Raw genomic sequence first — 23,586 nt, forward strand, 5'->3', positions numbered from 1 at the left:
CTGCACAGGTGTGCTGTGACTGCACAGGTGTGCCTGCATAGGTGTGGTGTGGCTGCACAGGTGTGACTGCACAGGTGTGCCTGCACAGGTGTGGTGTGGCTGCACAGGTGTGACTGCACAGGTATGCTGTGACTGCACAGGTGTGCTGTGACTGCACAGGTGTGCCTGCATAGGTGTGGTGTGGCTGCACAGGTGTGACTGCACAGGTGTGACTGCACAGGTGTGCTGTGACTGCACAGGTGTGACTGCACAGGTATGCTGTGACTGCACAGGTGTGCTGTGACTGCACAGGTGTGCCTGCACAGGTGTGGTGTGGCTACACAGGTGTGACTGCACAGGTGTGCTGTGACTGTACAGATGTGCTGTGACTGCACAGGTGTGCCTGCACAGGTGTGGTGTGGCTGCACAGGTGTGACTGCACAGGTATGCTGTGACTGCACAGGTGTGCTGTGACTGCACAGGTGTGCCTGCATAGGTGTGGTGTGGCTGCACAGGTGTGACTGCACAGGTGTGACTGCACAGGTGTGCTGTGACTGCACAGGTGTGACTGCACAGGTATGCTGTGACTGCACAGGTGTGCTGTGACTGCACAGGTGTGCCTGCACAGGTGTGGTGTGGCTACACAGGTGTGACTGCACAGGTGTGCTGTGACTGTACAGATGTGCTGTGACTGCACAGGTGTGCCTGCACAGGTGTGGTGTGGCTGCACAGGTGTGACTGCACAGGTGTGGTGTGGCTGCACAGGTGTGACTGCACAGGTATGCTGTGACTGCACAGGTGTGCTGTGACTGCACAGGTGTGCTGTGACTGCACAGCTGTGACTGCACAGGTGTGCTGTGACTGCACAGGTGTGCCTGCATAGGTGTGGTGTGGCTGCACAGGTGTGACTGCACAGGTGTGACTGCACAGGTGTGCTGTGACTGCACAGGTGTGACTGCACAGGTATGCTGTGACTGCACAGGTGTGCTGTGACTGCACAGGTGTGCCTGCACAGGTGTGGTGTGGCTACACAGGTGTGACTGCACAGGTGTGCTGTGACTGCACAGGTGTGCTGTGACCCCGGCTCAGCAGCAGCTGCAGGCTTGGATCCCAAGCCACAGTCCCTGTAAGTCAGCAGAGATATCTCAGGTGTTAGGGATGAGCCAGAAAAGGGCGCACTGTGAGGAGCTGGCCTTTCTCAGAGGGAAACCAGAGCTGCTGCTGCTGTGGGAGCCCTGAAGCCTGAGCACTCCCGAGCCCCCCACGCAGCCCCCTGAGCCCCCTGAGGCCCTGTCTGTCCCGCAGAGCGCCCACCTGGTCTCGCAGCCCCAGCACACCCCCTGAGCCCCCCCTGAGCCCCCTGAGGCCCTGTCTGTCCCGCAGAGCGCCCGCCTGGTCTCGCAGCCCCAGCACACCCCCCGAGCCCCCCATGCAGCCCCCTGAGCCCCCTGAGCCCCTGTCTGTCCCGCAGAGCGCCCACCTGGTCTCGCAGCACCCGCGGCTCCCGCGGCACCCGGCGTGCCTGGAGGTGGACGCCGCGTTCAGGGCCCTGCGTGTGCGGGGCTGTGACGCCGGGAACCCACGGCAGCAGTGGCGCTTCAGCGCGTACCACGCGGACTGAGGGCAGCCCTGGCGTCACTGCAGCTCATCGCTGCGCCTGGCACGGGGAAGGGCATCCCCAGGGGCAACTGGGACCTGTGATGTGACACCTGCACGTGGAGGGGCCCCAGCACCCGGAGCAGCACCTCTGAACACAGCAGCGTCATTTCCCTCTCTGCAGGAGGCTCTGGGGAAAACTCCTTTTCTGTGTTATTAAATGGAAATATTTTTGGAAAAAAAAAGTCCCCGCTCTTTCTCCTGTCCAGCCCAGCTCTGCTCAGCAGCACAGACAGAGGCACTCTGCCTGCCCCAGGGTGGTGTTATCTTTTTATACTAAAAACTACGTGTGCAATATTTACAATTACTGCCCAGTGTGACAGTATTCACAGGGGTGTTAGGATGAGGGAAGAGATGAGGATCTGACTCCATGTTTCAGAAGTCTTGATTTATTATTTTATGATATATATTACATTAAAACTATACTAAAAGAATAGAAGAAAGGATTTCATCAGAAGGCTGGCTAAGGATAGAATAGGAAGGAATGATAACAAAGGTTTGTGTCTCAGCTCCCTGTCCGAGCCAGCTGGCTGTGATTGGCCATTAATTAGAAACAACCACATGAGCCCAATCCCAGATGCACCTGTTGCATTCCACAGCAGCAGATAACCATTGTTTGCATTTTGTTCCTGAGGCCTCCCAGCTCCTCAGGAGGAAAAATCCTAAGGAAAGGATTTTTCATAAAAGATGTCTGTGACATCCCAATGCCTATCACCTATGTTAGACACTGAGCTTCTACTCTAAACCAATCCAAAAGTGCCACCATCACCCAGAAGATGGAGGCCAAGAAGAAGAAGGAAAAAGGACAAGGCACGCCCAAATTCCTCCTTCTTGGGACCCCAAGCCCCCATTTTAAAAACCCAAAAAAATCTATTTTTTTTCACCCCGTGACAAGCTAACTATTATTCTACTTAAACTTTTTTGATTTGTAATTCTTCATATAAAGGTTGATAATTGTTTTTTCCAAGGGCTAAATCAAGGTCTCTGAGCCCCCAGGCAGGGGCTGGAGCCCTCCGGGGCAGCCAGAGGGATTCCCCGGGTTCTGACAAGGCAGGGTTGCCCCCGCTGGGAGTCCCTGCAGCGGGACGCTGCTGCTGTGCCCTGGGCTGCAGCGGAGGCAGCGCTCTCCTCCTGCCCCACGCCCCTGCTGGGCTGGGGGCTGCTCCAGCCCGAGCCTTTGGGTGCATGGGATGAGCACGCACGGGGTGCTCAGGGTGGGCACAGCCCTGCCCCACAGCCCTGCCCCACAGCCCTGCCCCACAGCCCTGCCTCCGCTCTGGGCCCAGCACAGCTCTGCCTCTGCCGTGTGCATCGCTGCTGACAGCATCTGACAGGCGCGGTCTGCCAAGGTATTGACTGGCCCCACAGATTTCCCCAGTTGACTCCTATTCCAGCTGTCTTCCTGATTTTCTCTGCCTCCTTCAGCGCGGCTAGCCCGCAGTCACCATCAGAAAAATGACACGGGCGTTGTTCGGGCAGTCAGCTCGCATCAGGAGCAGGGATTTCATGGGGTTCTGCTTGCTGACATTCAGTCAGCTGTCACAGGGCGGGCAGCAGGCACTCATATGTCACGGTCACATCCCATCGGCAGCGCTGTCACTCGCGGCCGCTGCCCCTCCTGGGGACAATCGCTGGAAATGCTGGATCTGTGCTCGGGGGCTGCAGCCTGCCGGGGCTGCCACTGAGCTGGGCCCTGCTCCGTGCTGGGGCCGCTCCCAGGGCACCAGTCAGCCCAGTCTTCCAGAAACGAGAGCATCGCTCCAGAAACGAGAGCATCGCTCCCGCAGGCACAGCCGTGCCACCACCCCTACACACCCCGGGCTGGGCTCCAGGAGCGGCAGAGCTGGGGAGCACCAGCGTGGGGACACCTGCGTGGGGTGGGAATACCCGTGTGTGTGGTGGGGACAGGAGGCCCTGCCGTCCCCGGTGCTGAATTGTTAAATAGAAAAGGAGTAAATGATAGCAAAGGGAGCTGCTCCCTCTGAGCGCAGAGTGTTCGATCTGCCCAGCCCGGGCCCTCTCGAGGGGCTCCCCCCGAGTTAGTGCCAGGCTGAGCCGTAAAGCAGGGCCCCAGGAGGAGCCCCCAAAGCACCAATTCCCTGCATTCCGGCCTGCTGGCTCCTCTCTCCGTGCAGGGAAGGGCAATAGCTGAGCTGGTTCTTGCAGCCACAGCCGCTGCAGGTGTCACGACAATTGTCACTTGTCACCTGTCCCCTGTCACCGACACACCCCTTACTCACCTGCCGTCAGCCCGGTCCAGCTCAGCAGAAATGGAGAGAAGGGATTTTGGGGCTGTGGCTGCCATGGCCTGACCAGCACCTGCCTCCAGGTGCCTCTGCTGCAAGGGACAGTGCCCAGATCCCTGCGTGTGCCCTCAGGGCAGTGCAGGCAGCTCCTCACCTGCCCGGCTCCTCACCTGTCCCACCCTGTGCCAGAGCTCCAGCTCCTCACCTGCCCGGCTCCTCACCTGTCCCACCCTGTGCCAGAGCTCCGGCTCCTCACCTGCCCGGCTCCGCACCTGTCCCACCCTGTGCCAGAGCTCCGGCTCCTCACCTGCCCGGCTCCTCACCTGTCCCACCCTGTGCCAGAGCTCCAGCTCCTCACCTGCCCGGCTCCTTACCTGTCCCACCCTGTGCCAGAGCTCCGGCTCCTCACCTGCCCGGCTCCTTACCTGTCCCACCCTGTGCCAGAGCTCCGGCTCCTCACCTGCTCGGCTCCTCACCTGTCCCACCCTGTGCCAGAGCTCCAGCTCCTCACCTGCCCGGCTCCGCACCTGTCCCACCCTGTGCCAGAGCTCCAGCTCCTCACCTGCCCGGCTCCGCACCTGTCCCACCCTGTGCCCCCGGGCATGCCAGAGCTCCAGCCCCTCATCCCTGCCCATCCCCTGCCTGTTAGCCCCTGGCTGCTCACACCACACCCTCCCGGGGCCGGGCCAGGTGAGCAGGGCTCTCCGGCCCCCGAGCATCGCAGCGCTTTCAGTTTTTCACTTTTTCCACCCAGGAGAGCAGGAGAGGGCGCTGCGCTCCTGGGTGAGCGAGCGCTGCTCTGCACGGACGGCAAAAGCCAGCCAAGGTTCTCAAAGCCTTGGGCAGCCTTTCCCCCGAAAGCGCTGGGAATGGTCACAGACACCCATAGAATCGGAGTGGTTTTGGGTTAGAAGGGACCCAGAGCCCATCCCGGTGCACTCCCTGTCGTGGCAGGGACCCCTCCCCTGTCCCGGGCTGTGCCAGCCCTGTGGTGGCCCTGGCTGGAGCAGCACAGCCACGTTCCCAAGGGGCTGTGCCACCCCAGGGCAGCTGGCAGAGGGAACAGACCCCAGAGCCGTGTCCCCAAGGGGCTGTGCCACCCCAGAGCAGCTGTCAGCAGGAACAGACCCCAGAGCCGTGTCCCCAAGGGCAGCTGGCAGAGGGAACAGACCCCCACAGCCACGTCCCCAAGGGGCCGTGCCACCCCAGGGCAGCTGGCAGAGGGAACAGACCCCAGAGCCGTGTCCCCAAGAGGCTGTGCCACCCCAGGGCAGCTGGCAGCAGGAACAGACCCCCAGTATAGGTTGGTACAAGCACAGCTCAGAACTTGCCCGGGCCAGGGAGCAAACAAACAAGTGTGAATGGCACAATGAGGGCTATGTCTGCCGGCACAATGCAGAATTGCGCCGTATTATTTTCACGTCGCCAATAAATAATTGCCTTTATGTAGAACAAGAAAAGCCAAAGCAATATTCAGTGCTGCTGGAGATGTAAAACTAATCCTTTAAAATGCACTTATGGCTGCAGGAGGCCCTGGATAACTCCTTCCTTGCCTCCTCTCCCTTGCCAGCAGTCCTCAGCTTTCCCAGATGTTTTCTGGGATGACAAGTGCAAAGCTGAGTCCCAACTCCAGACAAATCTAGAGTAAAACAGTTCTAAAATATTGGCACCACTGCATGGTGCTTACACAAAGGTCTTTCAAAATGGAGAAGGGTAATGTCCAGGTGAGACAAAACTAATGGATTAAAACTCGCCTGGTTTTGACAAAATAATCTTTAAGATTTTGCACCTAAACTTGGGATGAAAATGAGGACACCTGAGAGAGTCTGACTGGCAGCACTGGGTTACAGTAACGCGGTACAAAGGCAGAGGGAGAAAGGAGGATACCCTGAACATCCAGTGGGTGTGCATTTAGCAAACTGATTATTTATTTTCCTGCGCTACGGATGCCTCCGCCCCCGTCAAAGCCAAGGTGTTAAAATTTCACAGTGTATTATAAATCAGGTACAAAAAGAAGAAAAGCAGTGACCTTGTGTTGTGTGAAGAGACACGTCTGGGGGAGCAAAGCAAAGCCAAGCCCAGAGCCAGGGCTCGGTGCGTGAGGCGCTCCCCCTCAGTTCACAAGTGCATCATGGACTCGAACTCGTCGATGCGCTGTTTGGTGTTTCCTTTGCGGATCCTCCGGTAGGAGATTGTGTTGTACCGGGAGTAGCTGTGTCGGGAGATGTCGTTCTTCTTGCCCGGCCCGGGCGGCTCCCCCGCCTTCTCCAGCGGGGAGTTGCAGCCGGGGCTGCCCGGGGGCGAGGGCGGCTTGTCCCGCTGCTGCGGCCGGGGCGCCGCGCTGCTCTCCTTCTTCATCTCGATCACCTGCACCTCGTCCTCTTCCGTGTCATCCTCGTCCTCCTCATCCTCCTCCGCCTCCCGGCCCGCGTTCCCTCGGGGCTCGGCGCTGCCCGCCGGGCTCTCCGGTGCCTCCCAGCCGGCTGCGGGCACCGCGCTTGTCCCCGCCGTGCTTGTCCCCGTCCCCGCCGTGCTTGTCCCCTCCGTGCCCGTCCCAGCCGTGCTTGTCCCCGCCGTGCCGGTCCCCGCCGTGCCACCCGGCCCTGCGCGACACGGGGGACACGGCGGCTGCGACTCTACCGCTCCTACCCCAGACTCGCCATTCGGGGAGACACGGGGCCAGGCCGGACCCCAACACCTGGGGACAGCTCCCATCCCATCCCATCCCATCCCATCCCATCCCATCCCATCCCATCCCATCCCATCCCATCCCATCCCATCCCATCCCATCCCATTATCTCATCCCATTCCCATTATCCCATCCCTTCGAAGGGAAGGGAAGGGAAGGGAAGGGAAGGGAAGGGAAGGGAAGGGAAGGGAAGGGAAGGGAAGGGAAGGGAAGGGAAGGGAAGGGAAGGGAAGGGAAGGGAAGGGAAGGGAAGGGAAGGGAAGGGAAGGGAAGGGAAGGGAAGGGAAGGGAAGGGAAGGGAAGGGAAGGGAAGGGAAGGGAAGGGAAGGGAGCCACTGTGGATGCAGTGCCCAGCTGTGCCCATGGGACGTGTCCCTCCCTCAGCATATCCCTCCCTGCTGCCATGGCCATCTCCCATTTGCCCTGTTTGGCATGTCTCTGCTGTTAATGATGCTTTAGTGTCGAAACAAATGGTCTATTCAAGGTTTTGCCTGTGGGGTCCAGAGTATTAATTAGACTAAATTGGTCGGGTACTAAAAAGCTGCCTGCAATTTGGAGATAAAGCGCTGTGGTTGCAGGGCGGGTGCAGGGGGCCCAGGAGAGATCCTTTAATAGGTTTTATTGTGTGCTCCTAAAGCAGCACAGCTGGAATATGGATGTCAGCTCTAAATGGGAAAGCCTCCACCACTATTCACCTCCTCACAGCCTAGGCAGTTGCTATGAAATATTAATTTGGCCATGACAAATGTTCAGGATATTTTTCCTTTTGTTAATGGAAGCAGGATTTGCTTGCAGGGCACAGCCCATGGCTCATTTAGAGCCCACTTCAAAGCTCAGAGAGCATCACCAGCAGCTCCTGGTGCAGCCACCCTTGTCCCAAAGTGTCCTCCCAGACAAGGAGGAGCCTGTGGTGGGAGAAGAGAAAGGAATAATGCCCAGAGCCCCCCTTGGAGAGACACGGCTGTTCTCCTCCAGTAACACACCATGAAATACTCCTCCTTTGGAGAAGAGGCTGCAGTCTGCGTGGTGAAATAAATATGTTCATTTCTGTATACACTCAGTACATTTTTAGCTCATGACAGGACGGGCAGTGGCCCCCCTGCAGCTCTGATCACCACAGGAGGTGCCTGAGGCTCCAGCCCCGGCTCCTGCTCATTTCCACCATTTTCACCCGGAAATGAGCACAGCAACACCCAGGAACGGGTGTTTAGGAGAGCTATTTTATGTGGATGCCTGGGCATTGGGGGATTCAACACTTGGTGAATCTGGCAGGAAAAGAATTTGGGTTTTGTGAGCACCTGCAGCCTCACGAGGTTTCCTCTGAGCATGGAGCAGAAGACAGAGAATCTCCCATGCCCGTGAGGCTGTTGGAACCTCCTGCCTGAAGGCCCCACAATGCTTGGATGCCCCATGGCCCACGAGACATGTAAAACTCCGGCAGGAAGATATCAGCTGTGGTTTCTAAGGTGCAGCAACTCACAGGTGAGAGATGAGTCACTGCTCCCTGGGATAGAAGGGTCTGACCCAATTAAAATAAAACAATAACCACCTGCATTCACTGTCTCTGTGCTACACACCAGTGGAACCCCACATTGGATGGCATTTTGCATTACCTTCCCCTGATCCCTGGCCATTGGTCCCTGTGTCCTGGATATCCGCTGGTCCCCGCTGCGGTGTCCCAGCGTTCTCCTCTCGCTTTTCTTTGGAAACACAAAGCACAAGACATGGGCTGGTAGAGCAATTAGTGATGGCAATCAGGTTTTAATGGCTGCAGATCAGCAGGTTTTCAGAGCAGATTTAGAATTGCTCATTTCTTTAGTTATGCTCTTTTCATTGCATCCCTCAAATGTGTCCCAGATTCCGAAATACTCCAAGTCACTGTTACAGCTACCACAGACTGGGAATTTTGGCGAACACTCAGCACATCCCCTTATTCATCAGGCTATAGATAAAGCAGAACTTTTCTCTCCCAACACCCCTCTCACACAGGCAGCCCCGTACGATACCTTGGCATCGCTGCTCTCCAGCAAAATTCTCAGGAGTGGCGACCTCCGGCAGTGAATTTCTATTTTCCTCCAGATTTTCCTGTTCAGGTGAAGCGTCAGGGCTCGTTTCAGCATTTGCGTACGGGACTGTTCCCAGAGATTTTGCAGTTTCTTGGAGGCCGCCGATGCCCTGGAGCGGGCCGTCGTTCCCCGGCGGGGGAAGGCTCCCGTTGCACGCCGGCATGGTGGCAGCTGCGGGCGCCTCTTCTGTCATGCTGAGGGCCGTGCCGGGCCGTGCCGGGCCGGGCCCCGCTCCGGCCCCGGGCTGGGCAGCTCCGCGTGGGGCTCTGTGCCCTGCGCGAGTGGCCCTGGCGCGTCCCCGCGCCCAGCCCGCACCATCCGCCGTGCCCGGCGCTCGCCAGCCCAATCAGCGCCGCCCTCGTCGCCTGGCTCTGCCCGTTGCATAATTAAATGCACCATTATAATTTACATAAACAAACAATCTGGAGCAAGGAAGCTTTTGTGCCAGCCTGGAGAGCGGGGCTGCGGGCATGTCAGCCCCGCGGGAATAAACAGGAGCTTGTGCTCGGGCACAATGGCTCTTTGTGTGCCCGCTGGCCACAGGGACAGCCTTTGTTCTGACCCCTAATCCCCGGAGGGTGACCACCTTCCCCAGCCTGCCACCTAACCCGCTTAACATTCCCCAGCGGGTTTGCGACGGCAGCCGCGCAGTGGATGGAGCTCACCAGGGATGGAGCTCACCAGGGATGGAGCTTGCTGTGGATAAACCACGCTGTGGATGAACTACACTGTAGCTGAACCTTGCCATAGATGGAGCTTACTGTGCATGAATCTCACCAAGGATGAACCTTGGGGTAGATGGAGCTTGCCGTGGATGAACCTCGCCATGGATGCAGCTCATCACGGGTGAACCTCGCCATGGATGAACTTCACTGTGGATGAACCTCACTGTGGATGAACCTCACTGTGGTTGAAGCTCGCCATGGACGGACCTCGCCATGGAGGAACCTCACTGGGGATGAACCTTGCTGTGGATGGAGCTTGCCGTGGATGAACCTCACCGTGGATGGAATTCACCATGGATGGAGCTCGCCACGAATGGAGCTCACCATGGATGGAGCTCCCCATGGATGAAGTTTGCTGCGGATGGAGCTTGCTGTGGATGAATCATGCTGTGGATGAACCTCACCACGAATGGACCTCACCATGGATGAGCCTCGCCATGGAACCTCGCCATGGAGGAACCTCACTGTGGATGGAGCTCACTGTGGATAAACCTCACTGTGGATTGAGCTCACTGTGGATAAACCTCACTGTGGATAGAATTCACCATGGATGGACCTTGCCATGGATGAGCCTCGCCATGGATGGAGCTCACCATGGATGAACCTTGTCATGGATGGAGCTCACCAAGGATGGAGCTCACAATGGATGGACTTCATCATGGATGAACCTCACTGTGGATGGAACTCGCCATGGATGAAGCTCACCATGCCCTGGGGCACAATGGATGCACTTTGCCCTCTGGGGAGCAGCCCCAGCAGTGGGACGGGCACAGCCCCACATACAGCACGGTGTCACAGTGTCCACGTGTGCCTGGCCACACACCCTGGACAGCCAGCACTGCTCAGCGGGGCCAGGCTGCCCCTGGAACCCTGGCAGTGCCCCAGGCCAGGCTGGACAGGGCTTGGAGCACCCTGGGGCAGTGGAAGGTGTCCCTGCCGTGGCAGGGGGGGGAACAGGGAGAGCTTTAAGGTCCCTCCCAGCCCAAGACATTCCATGGTTCTCTCAGTGACTCTCAGTCACACCTAAGGCTGGCAGGATTCAGAGGGACGTTTGCAGAGGGAAGCTGGAGAGTCACCCGAGCAGCACGGGGGCATTTCCGACCACAGCTGAACTCGTCTCAACCCTGGTGCCAACGCCAGGTTTACATAACAGTGTAATCTCCTGCTGTGAATGACATTCTGTGTTTGTGCAATACAGCATTTCTGGTATCTTTGGGCTTTATGGTTTGGAAATCCTCTTGTCAAGTTCAGCCCCCGATTAGAAATGGACCCAAACACTTTCCACTGCTTCTATTCATCTTTTGAGCTTGTGTCTTTAAATCAACAAGTTTTCATTATTGTTTTAAAATTAATTTGGTGTGATTGAATTATAAAAGCCATCCTTTGCTGGAAAACGTTGTCCAAGAAAAGTGAAGGATAAGATTTGAATGTGAGCTGACAATGAGCAGGGGTTGGTGCCCTCAGGAGGAGAGGCTGAGCACCCAGCAAGGTCTGGTGACTGGAGAGAGGGTTCCTTCCTATTATCACAGGATCACAGAGCCATTTGGGCTGCAGGATTGCAGAAGGAAAAGGCAGCTGTGGGTTCTTCCCACCACAGGCAGCTGTTTGTGAACAGCTGGGCAAAACCACCCCTCAAGGGCAGGGAACAATTCCTTCTGCACAGCCCCCGCAGGGTGGATTTCTGCTTCTTCAAGCTTTTAAAAATGAAAAACCTTTATTCTGTCCAATCTGGCGTGGCACAGCCACGGCTGGGTGTGACCCCACTCACAGCAGCTGGTCCGTGCCAGGAGCACCGGGACTCATGCTGGCTCTGTCTGTGGATGAAGAGTGAATCCTCCTGAGCAGGCCAGGCTCAGCCGCCCTCGACAGCCACCTGTGCCATGCTCTGCTCTGAGCCCGAGAGCTGGGTGTGACCAGCACAGGGGAACAGGGGAACGGGGAAATGGGGAAATGGGGCAACGGGGCCCCACAGCCGCGGGGAAAGGGAGCGAAGGGTGGGGCTGCAGGAACCAGCAGAGCAGCAGGAGGGACCCAGCACCACATCCCTGAATGTGGGGCAGGATGGAGTTCAAAAGGCAGCTCCACATCCCTGTCTGTGAGGCAGCACCACATCCCTGAATGTGGGGCAGGATGGAGCCCAAAAGGCAGCACCACATCCCTGACTGTGGGACTTGATAGAGCCCAACAGTCAGGAACTGATGGGAGGGTCTGGGCAGTGGGCAACGCTCAGCTGAGCAGTTAAGTCCCCTGAGAAGGTCAGGCTCTGTAGCATCCATCAAATTAATTGAAATGTTCAGTTTAAAATCCAATTGCATTCGTCGAGGACCCAGCTGCACTCTGCAGTAAACTTGTGTTACCCTTTCAGCCCCAAGGGGATAAGCAGAGAAAAGATCCATTGGCTGCTGGGAACTCTGTGATCACCCCTGTGACCAGTGAGAACTCTGCTGCTGCAGGTGCAGAGCCCAACCCCAGCTTGTGTTGTCACTGTCCCACGCTGCCTGTGCACCCACCCTGCTGCTGCCCCTGACCCAGAGGCACAGCGGGACCCACCCAGAGTGCTCCCTGCAAGGAGAAATGCCTGTTCAAAGCTGTTGCACTTGGTTTTATTTCAGAGTGCTTTGGCTGGCCCGTGAGCTCCTTCCTCCCCCAGCTGGGGCTCAGCAGGGCTCGGTGCTGTCACCCACATCCTGTTTGTGACTGCGGTGAGAGCGTGTCACTGCCATCCTGAGGCACCCCAGGCGTGCTCTCACCCTGCTGGGGGAGCTGCACTTGTTCAGCCTGAGCCTGTGGGGTGCTCAGGCTCCCCCAGCATTTCCACGCTCACAGGGAGTGCCTGTATCCCAAACCGTGGCAAATTAACTAATTCTTTTCATGGCTAAAGGAATCACACCTTTGGACTGTAAAGCTGCAATACTCCAGGGTCTCTTTCTCAGTGCTGGAACTGTCCATTCCCTTTGGGCCCTACAAGGACTCTCACCAGATGTTCTGGGTTTTCTGCCCCTGGTGCTTTTGCACACCCCCACATCTGCCTTTAACTCAACATTTTGGCCAAAAAGAACCAGATTTTTTTTCTCCTTTCAGCTGGTGCTACTGGCAAAGAAAAGTAAAACTCTATTTTGAGGCAGAAAATCATGGGTCATAATATTGGACCCAGAGCAGAGGGGCTCCCAGGCTGAACGGCAGGCCCTCGGTGCAGCAGCATGGACAGGGCATCACCCATGTACACACCATGGGAGCTCCTCTCCTAAGTGCCCTCCAGGCCCCAGACTGTCCCCCAGCCCCCTGAGTGCCCTTCATCTTTCCCAGAGCCGAGCCATATTTCCAGCTGTTTAATCCCCTCCACAGAAATTACAGAGGCCAGTGCTGACTCTTCTGTCTCAGCAGCGCTGGTGGATCAGAGCAGTTTTGGGAACTGATTGCGTTTGTTTGGAGCTCATCTCGCAGGGCAGCTGCTGGGTTCAGCCTGTGGTCTCTGAGAAGCCCAGAGAACCCTGGCACAGCAGCACCTGAGGGTACAACTGCACAGGCTGCCCGGGCAACAGGCGAATGAATGAGTCACACAAGGTCCTGAATTGTATTTTAAGTGCTTCCAGTTGTGTTTGAAAAACATCATTAGGCTGCTCGGGCTGAACAAACAGCGTTTTCTATGTGCTGAGAGGGAGCGAAAAACCTCTTGTTGTTCACCTCTGTGCCCATGGTTTTTAATCCCCTCTCCACACACACTCTCATGTGATCCTTGCTGCCTGAAGCTTCAGCTTCTGGGGAAATCAATGTGAGCAGCTGTGGAGTGCTGAGAGCAGGGGGAACGTGGGACCAAGGGACAGCTCCTGCACTGGTGGGCAGGGTCCCCAGCACGGCAGCCCGGGGGGGTCACTGGGTGTCACCAACCTGCCAGTGCCACCAATCCTGCTGGTCCCTGCAGGGCAGCCCTCTGCCCTTCTTCTCTCCTGCTTAGGGATGTCACCAACCTGCCAGTGCCACCAATGCTGCCCGTCCCTGCAGGGCAGCCCTCTGCCCTTCTTCTCTCCTGCTTAGGGATGTCACCAACCTGCCAGTGCCACCAATGCTGCCCGTCCCTGCAGGGCAGCCCTCTGCCCTTCTTCTCTCCTGCCTCAGGGAGGTCACTCCTGCAGGACAGACAGAGCTGCTCCGGGAGCACCACAGACACCCCTCAGGGCTCTGCAGAGCAGCCTGGGGACACGTGCACCTCAGGAGGGTCCTTTCCACATCCCCTGGAATGAGACACCTGGTAAGACGTGGGATATCAGCAGCTGGCAGAGGGTGCAGCTGGCCAGACCAGGCCAGCCCTGGCTTGTCACACCGCTTGTACAAGGGATGCAAACCTGGCAGAGCAGTTTCATTCCAGAGCACCGTGCCCAGGCTCTCTCTGCCACACACTCCAGGCTCCATCCTCTTCCCATGGGACTCTGTAACTGGTTTTAGAAGAAGCACTCATTTTATTAAAGACCTTTGGAAGACACTGACTCCGGTAACAGGAAATAAATAGCTATCAATTTCGCATTCAATTAAAAACTGTTATTAACAGTAAAGTTTGCTGAGGAAGTTCTGCAAAGGTTCTTCACATTTTGGAGTCACTCATTTTTCACGTTAATGAAGAAGAGGTCCGCAGAGCGCTCTGACTGAAAACGAAAATAATTAAAACCCCAGAGCCGCGTGTGTCTGATCAGAGCTGTTGTCTGGGCAGTGCCCCGCGGTGCCACCGCCGCGTGCCCCGTGGGGCAGCCCCAGGCCATCGAGGGTGACACTGCGACATCAGACCCGGCTTTCCTCCTCCTCCACGGCGCGCTGGAAGCCCGGGATGAATTTCAGGAGGTGTTTCCGCACGCTGGCCCGGCGGCTCTTGCGCGGGAGGGTGCCGAAGCTGCCGGAGCCGCCGCCGCCGTCCCAGAGCGGGGACGCGGAGCCGCTGCCGGCCGGGCTGGCGCTGCTGCCGGCCAGGCTGATGCTGCGGTGCCGCCGCACCGAGGCCCTGCCCGCGGCCCCGGCGCCGTCCCTGGGGAACACGCAGTCATCGTCCAGGCTGGACTGCCGGCTCAGGCTCTCCGCAGCCCAGTCCTCGGCGGCGCTGCCCTGGTAGAAGCTGTCCTCGCTGCCCACCGTCATGGAGCTCAGCCGGCTGCGGGAGCTGCTCTCGCTGGACAGGCGCGGATTGCCCGGCAGGAAGGGTCCCGGCGAGCTGCAGCCGCCCACCAAGCCCGGCTCTACGGGCTCCAGTGAGCCCAGCAGGGCGTTGTCGTTCACCTCCCCTGGAAACCAGGGAGCAGCGTGAGGCAGAGAGCAGCGTTAACCACAGAGCAGCGTTAAGCAGACAGCAGCGTCGGCCAAAGGGCAGCGTTGGCCAGAGGGCAGCGTCGGCCAGAGGGCAGCGTTGGACAGAGGGCAGCGTTGGCCAGAGGGCAGCGTCGGCCAGAGAGCAGCGTTGGCCAGAGGGCAGCGTTGGACAGAGGGCAGATTGGCCAGAGGGCAGCGTTGGACAGAGGGCAGCGTTGGCCAGAGGGCAGCGTCGGCCAGAGGGCAGCGTTGGCCAGAGGGCAGATTGGCCAGGGAGCAGCATTAACCAGAGAGCAGCGTCGGCCAAAGGGCAGCGTTGGACAGACGGCAGCGTCGGCCAGAGAGCAGCGTCGGCCAGAGGGCAGCGTCGGCCAGAGGGCAGCGTTGGCCAGAGGGCAGCGCTGGACAGAGGGCAGCGTTGGCCAGAGGGCAGATTGGCCAGACGGCAGCGTTGGCCAGAGGGCAGCGTTGGCCAGAGGGCAGCGTTGGCCAGAGGGCAGCGTCGGCCAGAGGGCAGCGTCGGCCAGAGGGCAGCGTTGGCCAGAGGGCAGCGTTGGACAGAGGGCAGCGTTGGCCAGAGGGCAGATTGGCCAGACGGCAGCGTTGGCCAGAGGGCAGCGTTGGCCAGAGGGCAGATTGGCCAGCCCGCCCCTCGCCAGGAGCAGCACTCTGTGCCCTGGCAGCACAGGGAGCATCGTGCCCGGCCCTTGGCGCAGGGAGCAGTCCCTTCCTACGTGGGCAGCTGCTCCTGCTTGTGAGGTGCTCCCTGCACCCTGGGCAGTCCATAGGAAACCCAACCCAGCCCCTTCCCCATATAACCAAAGTAAGAATGGAAAATTTTCCCACCCACATAAACTCCCAGCCCAGGACTGATGCAAGGGGCCCTTGGTGAAGCAGCAGCCAAGGTCACTGCCCTCGGCACAGAGCGTTCCCAGGCCAGCCCCTCGCCCTCCTGAGCAGGGAAGGGAAGGCAGTGCCGGTGGGACGGCAGAGTTTCACAGAAGGGTCCCACACACACGTACCGTGCAGCAGGAGCCGCTCCCGGGCCAGCAGCGCCCGCAGCTCTCCCCAGCGCTGGTGCAGCGCCTGCTGTGGGACAGGGAACAGCAGCTCGGTCAGTCCAGGGAAGCCAAACAGTCTGTGCAAGCGCAGGTCACCCTCGGGAAACACCCGGCTGTGCCAGAGTTTGGCAAACTTCTTCCAGAAAACAGGGGCTGGCTCATGGCCGAGGCACGAAGCCCTGCCCTGTCCCGTTTGGGAAGGGAGCAGCCTGGAACCTGCCTGGGGAGCACGGAGCGCCCTGCACCCAGCTGAGGCAACGCCAGCGCCCTTCTGCAGCCCTGCCCCGCCCTGGAGCACCCACCAGAGCAGGCACCCTCCTCTCCTCACAGCAGGAATGGCACAGGCACCCCTGCCCGCCCTGGGAGCACACCTGGAAATCCTGACAGCCCCAGCGCCACCAGCCACCCAACACCCAGCAATGCGATGCCCTCAGCTGCCCTCCCTCAGCTCTGGGGGTGAAATACAGCACTGCAGAGCTGGTTAAAAACGCCAAACAGGCGAGGCTGTGCCTGGGGACAGCGCGGGAGGCACCTCCCCACAGTCCATGAGCTCCGTGCAGATCCCCACGCCCAAAGTGACCAGCCTAAGCTCAGCCGGGCAGTGCTGGGGTTGTGACCACATTCCCCCTCTATTCCTGGTTTCCATAAAATAACATCAGGGGCACCAGGGCAGGGGTGGCTGGGGGTGCTGGCAGCAGGGAACCCAAGGGTATCAGCCCTTGCCAGGATCCCCTGTCCCGTGGACACCCACTGCCCCCATCAGCAGTGAGCCACAGCCATCTCCATTTGACAGGGCAACAAACAATTAATCCCATTACCTTGAGAGCCCTCAGTTTGGTCTCCAGCTCCATTTTCCTCAGGAAAAAGGCCCCGTTGACCATCTCTAACCTGTGGGAAGGGTGGTGCTGCCCTGAGGCACAGAGGCTCTGCCCAGCCTTGGGATTTCTGCCCCAGGCACTGCAGGGCTGTGGGGCAGCACGGTGCTGCCTTCAGAGGCAGAGGAAATGAGGCCAAAGCCCACCCAAAGGAGACACACCCACCTCAAGTAGTTCCCTGAAGACTTTATCAAGTCCACTATTTGCTTGTGCCCAAAGCCCTCGACGCCGACGCCGTTGATGCAGGTGAGGATGTCACCTGCCAGGGACACACACAGAGGCCAGGGTGGCATCAGCAGCCCCTGCCCACCTCCCCTGCTCCAGGGGAACAGCCACGGCAGCCCGGAGGGCCAGGAACACCCAGGGACAGTTACCAGTCTGGAGGCCGGAGAGGTGGGCAGGGCTCTCCTCCTGGATCCTGCAGACACACGTGCACACCTCCAGGGAGAAATCATTCTGGTGTGGGAACCTGATGGTCTGTCAATGCCAAAGGGACACAGTTACCGACCCTGGAGCCACGAAAAACAGTTAAATTCAGCACTTTTTCAATGAGAAGGCTGTGATGAGCAGAGCACACTAGATGCAAGTGAGATCAAAATGCTATAACCCGACAATTAAAAATGCATTTGTACCACAGAAAACAGTAGACACTTGACAGGTGCCTGTACACTGGGTTAGGGAATAAAACTCAACAAGCAAGTTTTAAAAATAGGCTGATGCCTGGTGGTTTTTTTTTTGTTTGTTTGTTTGTTTGTTTTTTGTTTAAAACAAAAAGTTTTACAGCAAGCTGGTTATTCAGCATTAAAAACTCTGTGACTTCAACCAAGAATACGTCAGCATGGGTGGGAATGGCTTTCTGGAAGGATGCCTCATGTTCCTAGGGGAACATGACCGGATGGGCCTGGGGCTTTCCAAGGGATTGACTCCAATTCATTGGGAATGCTGTGTGGAGTCAGCTGCTGCTACCAGCCAGCTCAGTTTGCATGGGAGCTGAAAACACAGAAGATCTAAACTTACTTTTGCTCTTCTGGCCTCTGGAACTTGTCACCCACACACATCCCCACGCTCCTCGAAGCGCTTTTTATTTTTGACGTGCACATTTAGCTGAACATTTAGTAACTGTAATTACTCTAAATCCCTTGTGTGGCTGTGGGTGCTGACAAGAATTCAGAAAAATGCAAACTGCGGTGCCGCAGCCTGTCCGGGTCCCGCGGCGGCAGGAAACCTTTTCTGTGACATGCAAACACCTCCTCAGTTTCCTGGAAACCTGCCGCTGCCCCTTCCAGCCACAGACAGCTCTTTGGGAGCCCGCATTTCTCAGCCAGGCTGGAACAAAGGGAGGGAGGCCGGGGAAGTTCAGAGCTGCTCTGGCCAAATCCCCCCGTGCCCTGGTGATCCCAGCCTTTGGAACAGCAGCAAAACTGGTGCCTAAACCAAGAGTGACGAGTGAAGCATGAGCCCCCTGCAGATGCAGACCGAAAGTTTCACATCATCTTATTCTGCTTTGCCTGAATTTATCTCCTAGTGATGGAACTGCAGCTCCTAAACACCCTCAGTAGCTGACGGATGCTGCCTCTCTGCAGCCCTATGAAGTGCTCACACTGAATGTATGTTCAGGAAGAAAACGTGCCAAGAACAATTATTTTTAATCAGAATGCCACGTTTAATGAAAATCTGCCCTGACAATTTACACAAAGGCCCAATAATTGACTCAATTATCCTCCCTTCTGAAAGCTCTCCTCTGTTCACGAGCTGAGTGCTGACCCCCTCATTAGTCACAGACCCAAACTGGGCAAAGTTAAGCTTTTCCTAGTACACTAATTTCACAGAAAACACGTTTTCCCCTTGTGTGCAGACAGAGGAAAGCACTTTGAAGGTGCCCTGCTGCTGGCAGGCAGATCCCTCTGCTCCCAAAGTTATCCCTTTATTGCTGGAATCACTTTTTAGCTGTACCCAGGATTTCAGCAGACCTGCTGATCAGGAGTTACCTTTCTCACAAAAACCCACAAACACGGACTCTCCCCCTAGCAGTGCTCCTGGTAACATTCTGGTTCTCCTGCTTGATGACTTACTGACTTCTACACCAAACAGAATCTCTTCCTATATGATTTAACTCTTGCCCCAAAAGTCATGCTTAGCAGGTATTTATGGAATAATATTGTACATCTTCCTGAAAAGTACATATCTCTCTGTGCGTATTAAAGGAGGTAGCAAAAAGCCAGTATAAGGTAATTTTTAAGAGAGTATTTTGGTCTTTCTCATTTGAAAATATTCTTGTATACAATTCTCCCAAAAATATTCACTTATTTTTGGAGGAAAGAAGGCACTATCATTGCCTCTTATTTGGATTTGGATGGGATTTCTCCTGCATTCAACAGTCTTGTGAGAAGGCCAGAAATTCTCATCTGTGACTTTCACCATGAAAAAATCCTTGGAGAAACATCCCTGTCTTGTATGAGTGCTGTAATCCCTTCAGATTTCACAGGCTCTGACAGACCCTTCCTCTGCTCTGGCCTGCCTTAGCTGCCTTGGGGATATGGCACTTCAGACTCTGCACCACATTTTGCTTTTAGTGAAACAACTTGTCACTAGGTCTTACCTGGATTTCAAACCCAAACGTCTCCTTGTCTTCTTTCAATATAGAAACCAAGTTCCTGCAGGAGGAGCACACAGAATTCATGGAAGCTGCTCATTGTGGGCCTCATTTCCACCCAAAACAGGGGTGTCCCCTCATTGCCCCTCCCTGTGCCCACGGGGTGTCACCACACTTTGGGTGTCACCACACTGTCCCTCCCTGTGCTTGCAGGGTGTCACCACACTTTGGGGTGCCACCACACTGTCCCTCCCTGTGCTTGCAGGGTGTCACCACACTTTGGGGTGTCACCACACTGTCCCTCCCTGTGCCCACGGGGTGCCACCACACTGTGGGCGTCACCTTGCTGTCCCTCCCAAGGCGGTGCTGCCCGTTCCCATGCCCAAGGCAAAGGGCACAGCTGCACCTGCCCATCCCAAGTGCTGGGTACCACTCTGTGCCTCACGCCCCAATCCCACCTGGGCTGCCACAGTTCCCCAGACACAGCTTTCATGCAGAATAAGCCAGGAGCAGTGACTCTAGAATCACAGAATCACAGAATCACAGAATCACAGAATCACAGAATCATAGAATCACAGAATCATAGAATCACAGAATCACAGAATCACAGAATCACAGAATCACAGAATCATAGAATCACAGAATCCCAGAATCACAGAATCATAGAATCATACCTCTGTGGCTTGGTGGGGTCGCCCAAGGAGATGGATCTGGAGAGGGCAAGCTGTGACAAGGAACAGGAGAGGAAAGGCATCAGTAGGTTTGTGGTTCTTTGAGGCACTCAGATAAAACCAGCAGTTCAGAGATGAACTAAAAACAGCTGCTGGCATCCCACCAACACCTCTGCCTTGGTCAAAGGAGAACTTGAACTTTCTGACCAGGAGGAAAAGCATGTGGAGGCCAAATCCTCCTGTCAGATGCTGGTGGCAAGCTCAGAGCACAGATCACACCTCTGTTGTGCCAAGAGCTCATCTCACTTTCGTCCCTTTCCTCTAAAATTCTGTGTGTGTTTACAAACTGAGCGCTGCCAGGAGAGGCACCCAGCACCCCCGAGGCAGGGAGAGCACACCCTGAGCCCTGCACAGCATCTCCAGCCAGGCCCCTGCTCAGGCCAGGGACACTGTGCCTGGAGAGCTCCCTGGGAGAGCCAGGTCTGTGTCAAACATGGGCTTCTATTGGGTTCTTGCCCTAAAAGTGAGCCGGGAATAATGAGTTGCACTGTCAGTGAGATGTCTGTAGCCAGCAGAGCTGATGTCTCCTCAGCAGGATGAAGTGGTGCCACGGTGTGACCTGCTGCAGAAACAGCCCCCTCATGCACGGGGTGCATTTACTGCGAGGGACAAGGGCAGGAGAGGGAGGCCGGGTGTAATCAATCCTTCTGGGGGACATGAGAGGGCCTGGGCGGGGCACCCCTGCCCTGGGCACGGGCTCTGCAGTGCCACCTTGGCCCTGGTGTAGCTCAGCTTTGCCAGCCCCAGCCACAGCACCGTCACTGTCACCTCAGCACTCCCGGCTACCGAGGGCTCCGGTGGGGCTGCAGCCCCCTGGGCACCCCCTCCCAGCGCCAGCTCTGCCTGTGCCCTCACACGTGTGTGCCAAGGGGAGGTCAGGGCCCCTCTGCAGCCGAGCAAGCAAAGCCTGGAGAGCACAGCTAGCACAGCAGAGTTTCTGGTTGTGCTTTCAGATCCTCACGCCCCACACACACCTTGTGTTGTGCTCCCTCGTGTCAGACAAACAGCCCAGAGCTGAGCTGCTCAGCCGACACTGACAGCCACAGCAGCTCGGCTCTGTGGGAACCCAGGGAGCTGTGCTGCCCTGTGCTGCTCTGGGGAACCGCCCAGCAGTGGAGCCAGCACAGAAACACCCCAGATCCACACGGAAATGGCTCGTGGTGTCATTGCTGCCAGCCCTGCAGGACAGGGCAGCCAGGCCACCTGCCCCAGGTAAATGCACATTCAAAGGAGTGCCCAGAGAGCACAAACCCTGCCTGGCTTGCAGGACAGGGCAGCCAGGCCTGCCCCAGGTAAATGCACTTTTGAAGGAGCACTCAGACAGCACAAACCCTCCCTGGCTGCCAGCAGTGCTGGAGATGCAGAGTCCAGCCGGGCTCAGCTGCTGCCGCCCTTCTCAGCCCGAGCATCCCTCACTCTCGCAGAGCTCCCCACACCGCCAGCGCTGCCAGAGTTCCCCTGGCACCCCAGACCAGCCCGCAGCCACCCTCCCGGCCCTGCCCAGCCCGGCCCGCAGCACAGAGAGCCCGGGGCTCCGTCCCGGCCTGGGCACAGCCCGTACCTGCCTGCGGCCGCGGGGCAGCGTGCCCACCGTGCTGGCCAGGTGCTGCATCCTCCTGCCGTCCGCGGGCGGTGCCGGCTCCTCGCAGGAGCTGCAGCTGGAGCTGGGCTGCAGGAGCCGCCGCAGGGCCATGCGGGGCTCGGGCTGAGCGCTGGGCCGTGCCGGGCTCAGGGAGAGCGGTGCCAGGTTCAGGGTGAGCGCCGTGCCGTGCCGAGCTATGGGTGAGCGCTGTGCCTTGGCCGGGCTGGGGGCCGCTCCCGGGGCTCAGGGTGAGCTCTGGGCCAGGTTCAGGGTGAAGGCTGCGCCGTGCGAGGCTCAGGGCAGCTCCTGGGGTTCAGGATGAGTGCTGTGCCGTGCCGGCCCCAGGTGAGCTCTGTGCCGTGCCAGGTTCAGGGTGAGCTCTGTGCCATGCCTGGGTATGCCGAGTCCTGTGCCAGGCTCAGGGTGAGCTCTGTGCCATGCCTGGGTATGCCGAGTCCTGTGCCAGGCTCAGGGTGAGCTCTGTGCCGTGCCCGGGTATGCCGAGTCCTGTGCCCGGCTCAGGGTGAGCCCTGTGCCATGCCAGGCTCAGGGTGAGCTCTGTGCCGTGCCAGGCTCAGGGTGAGCTCTGTGCCATGCCTGGGTATGCCGAGTCCTGTGCCCGGCTCAGGGTGAGCCCTGTGCCATGCCAGGCTCAGGGTGAGCTCTGTGCCGTGCCCGGTTCAGGGTGAGCTCTGTGCCGTGCCCGGGTATGCCGAGTCCTGTGCCAGGCTCAGGGTGAGCTCTGTGCCGTGCCCGGGTATGCCGAGTCCTGTGCCCGGCTCAGGGTGAGCCCTGTGCCATGCCAGGCTCAGGGTGAGCTCTGTGCCGTGCCCGGTTCAGGGTGAGCTCTGTGCCGTGCCCGGGTATGCCGAGTCCTGTGCCCGGCTCAGGGTGAGCCCTGTGCCATGCCAGGCTCAGGGTGAGCTCTGTGCCGTGCCCGGGTATGCCGAGCCCCGTGCCGGGCCCCGCTGCCCCGCTCCGAGCAGGGCGAGGGCGGAAGGGCCTCCACGTGATCTGTGGTTTAGGTGCGACTTACACAAATCCCTCCTAGCAGAGCCCCAGGCCTCGGTGCGCCTTGTGCTCACACGGGAGTTAACAATCGGGCTTGGCAGTTGCGGAAATCTGCTTAATTTTTCCATTCCTGAGCACAGTTCTCACCAGCAGCTGCTGCTCTGCCAGGGTTTGTCCTCACAGCCCTGCCCGCCCCGGGCACTCACCTGACCCCGACCTGCTCACACTCTGACTTGCTCGGCATCCCTGGCATCCCTGCATCCCTCACCTTGGCAAGGATGGGAAAGTGACGCCGCCCTCGGCTAATGGTGTCAGCGCAGCTCCGCCGGCTGCGGAGGGAAGCAGGAGCTGCAGGCCGGGAGCAGAGGCTGAGGCAGGGCAGGGTGAGGGCAGGACAGCGCCCTCAGCCACACTCGGCTCTCCCTGGGGACCGAGGCACAGCAAAGCCCTGCAGAGCCCCCAGGGCACTGCCAGGGACAGGCACGGTGCCAGGGACAGCCCTGGCCAGATGCCATCCCTGCACCTTTCCTGCATGGCCAGAGCTCGCGGAAGATCGATGGCTCTGAGAACTTCTAGCTGGGTTGGTTTTTCTCTCCAATTATTACCTGACCTGGTGTTACTTCAGCATGGCTTTGAAGAGCCTTCAGATTCCCTGCTCCCGGACGGGCTGGAGAGGCACAGGCAGCAGCCCTGGGCCTGGGGGGTCACTGGAGTGGGTGCCTGTCCCTGCTGCCCCTCAGGCACAGGTCAGCAGTGCAGGAGGACAGGAGAGCCCTGGGCAGAGCAGTTCTAGAGCTGACAGCCACCAGCCAAGCCCTGAACACCCACAGAGCCCTGGCACCAGCCCTGCAGCCTTGGAGCCCTGTGTCTCTGCTGCTGGACACGGCTCTGTGTCCCCACTGCTGGCCCTGCTGGCTGTCAGTGACCTGCAGCAGCTGCTGTCACAGGCTGGCCATCCTGACAGACCCTCACTGGGACAGTTCTTGTTGAGACAAACACCAGGGGCAGAACTGCACACAGCAGCCAGACCTGGACACAATTAACCCTGGCTGGGATGTGAGCCTGCAAGGGGAAAAGCAG

At 58.1% G+C, this 23,586-nt stretch overlaps 2 protein-coding genes across 3 annotated transcripts; both read right to left on the reverse strand.

The window, feature by feature from the left end:
- Positions 1 to 5,847: 5,847 nt before the first annotated feature.
- Positions 5,848 to 8,888, reverse strand: ERMN (ermin). The gene is made up of 4 exons (XM_058809922.1): positions 8,577 to 8,888; positions 8,184 to 8,270; positions 6,431 to 6,484; positions 5,848 to 6,364 (listed from the first exon to the last, which is right to left on the reverse strand). Exons 1-4 carry the CDS (start codon positions 8,827 to 8,829, stop codon positions 6,000 to 6,002), a joined length of 759 nt encoding a protein of 252 aa, XP_058665905.1. The 5' UTR covers positions 8,830 to 8,888; the 3' UTR covers positions 5,848 to 5,999.
- Positions 8,889 to 13,924: 5,036 nt separating this feature from the next.
- On the reverse strand, positions 13,925 to 21,879 carry CYTIP (cytohesin 1 interacting protein). Of its 2 annotated transcripts, none has more exons than XM_058809829.1 (8): positions 21,475 to 21,879; positions 19,857 to 19,906; positions 19,189 to 19,243; positions 16,964 to 17,066; positions 16,755 to 16,848; positions 16,533 to 16,602; positions 15,676 to 15,739; positions 13,925 to 14,628 (listed from the first exon to the last, which is right to left on the reverse strand). In XM_058809829.1, exons 1-8 carry the CDS (start codon positions 21,604 to 21,606, stop codon positions 14,135 to 14,137), a joined length of 1,062 nt encoding a protein of 353 aa, XP_058665812.1. In that variant the 5' UTR covers positions 21,607 to 21,879; the 3' UTR covers positions 13,925 to 14,134. The 2 variants fall into 2 exon arrangements, with proteins under 2 accessions (XP_058665812.1, XP_058665811.1); XM_058809828.1 differs by having other exon boundaries at positions 15,676 to 15,742.
- Between the last annotated feature and the right edge of the window lie 1,707 nt (positions 21,880 to 23,586).

This window comes from Ammospiza caudacuta, chromosome 8 (assembly GCF_027887145.1).
Source record: "Ammospiza caudacuta isolate bAmmCau1 chromosome 8, bAmmCau1.pri, whole genome shotgun sequence".
Classification (NCBI taxonomy): Eukaryota; Metazoa; Chordata; class Aves; order Passeriformes; family Passerellidae; genus Ammospiza; species Ammospiza caudacuta.

What these genes read in the sequence shown, in the direction of transcription:
- ERMN (XM_058809922.1), bottom strand. Translation starts at nt 8,829, where the DNA reads ATGACAGAAGAGGCGCCCGCAGCTGCCACCATGCCGGCGTGCAACGGG. An exon ending in TGGAGAGCAGCGATGCCAAG is followed by an intron (nt 8,271 to 8,576) that starts GTATCGTACGGG and finishes GTGTTTCCAAAG; the next exon opens with AAAAGCGAGAGGAGAACGCT. An exon ending in TGGCCAGGGATCAGGGGAAG is followed by an intron (nt 6,485 to 8,183) that starts GTAATGCAAAAT and finishes CGTGTCGCGCAG; the next exon opens with GGCCGGGTGGCACGGCGGGG.
- CYTIP (XM_058809828.1), bottom strand. Translation starts at nt 21,606, where the DNA reads ATGGCCCTGCGGCGGCTCCTGCAGCCCAGCTCCAGCTGCAGCTCCTGC. An exon ending in CGTTTGGGTTTGAAATCCAG is followed by an intron (nt 17,067 to 19,188) that starts GTAAGACCTAGT and finishes TGGCATTGACAG; the next exon opens with ACCATCAGGTTCCCACACCA. An exon ending in TCTTCAGGGAACTACTTGAG is followed by an intron (nt 16,603 to 16,754) that starts GTGGGTGTGTCT and finishes CCCTTCCCACAG; the next exon opens with GTTAGAGATGGTCAACGGGG.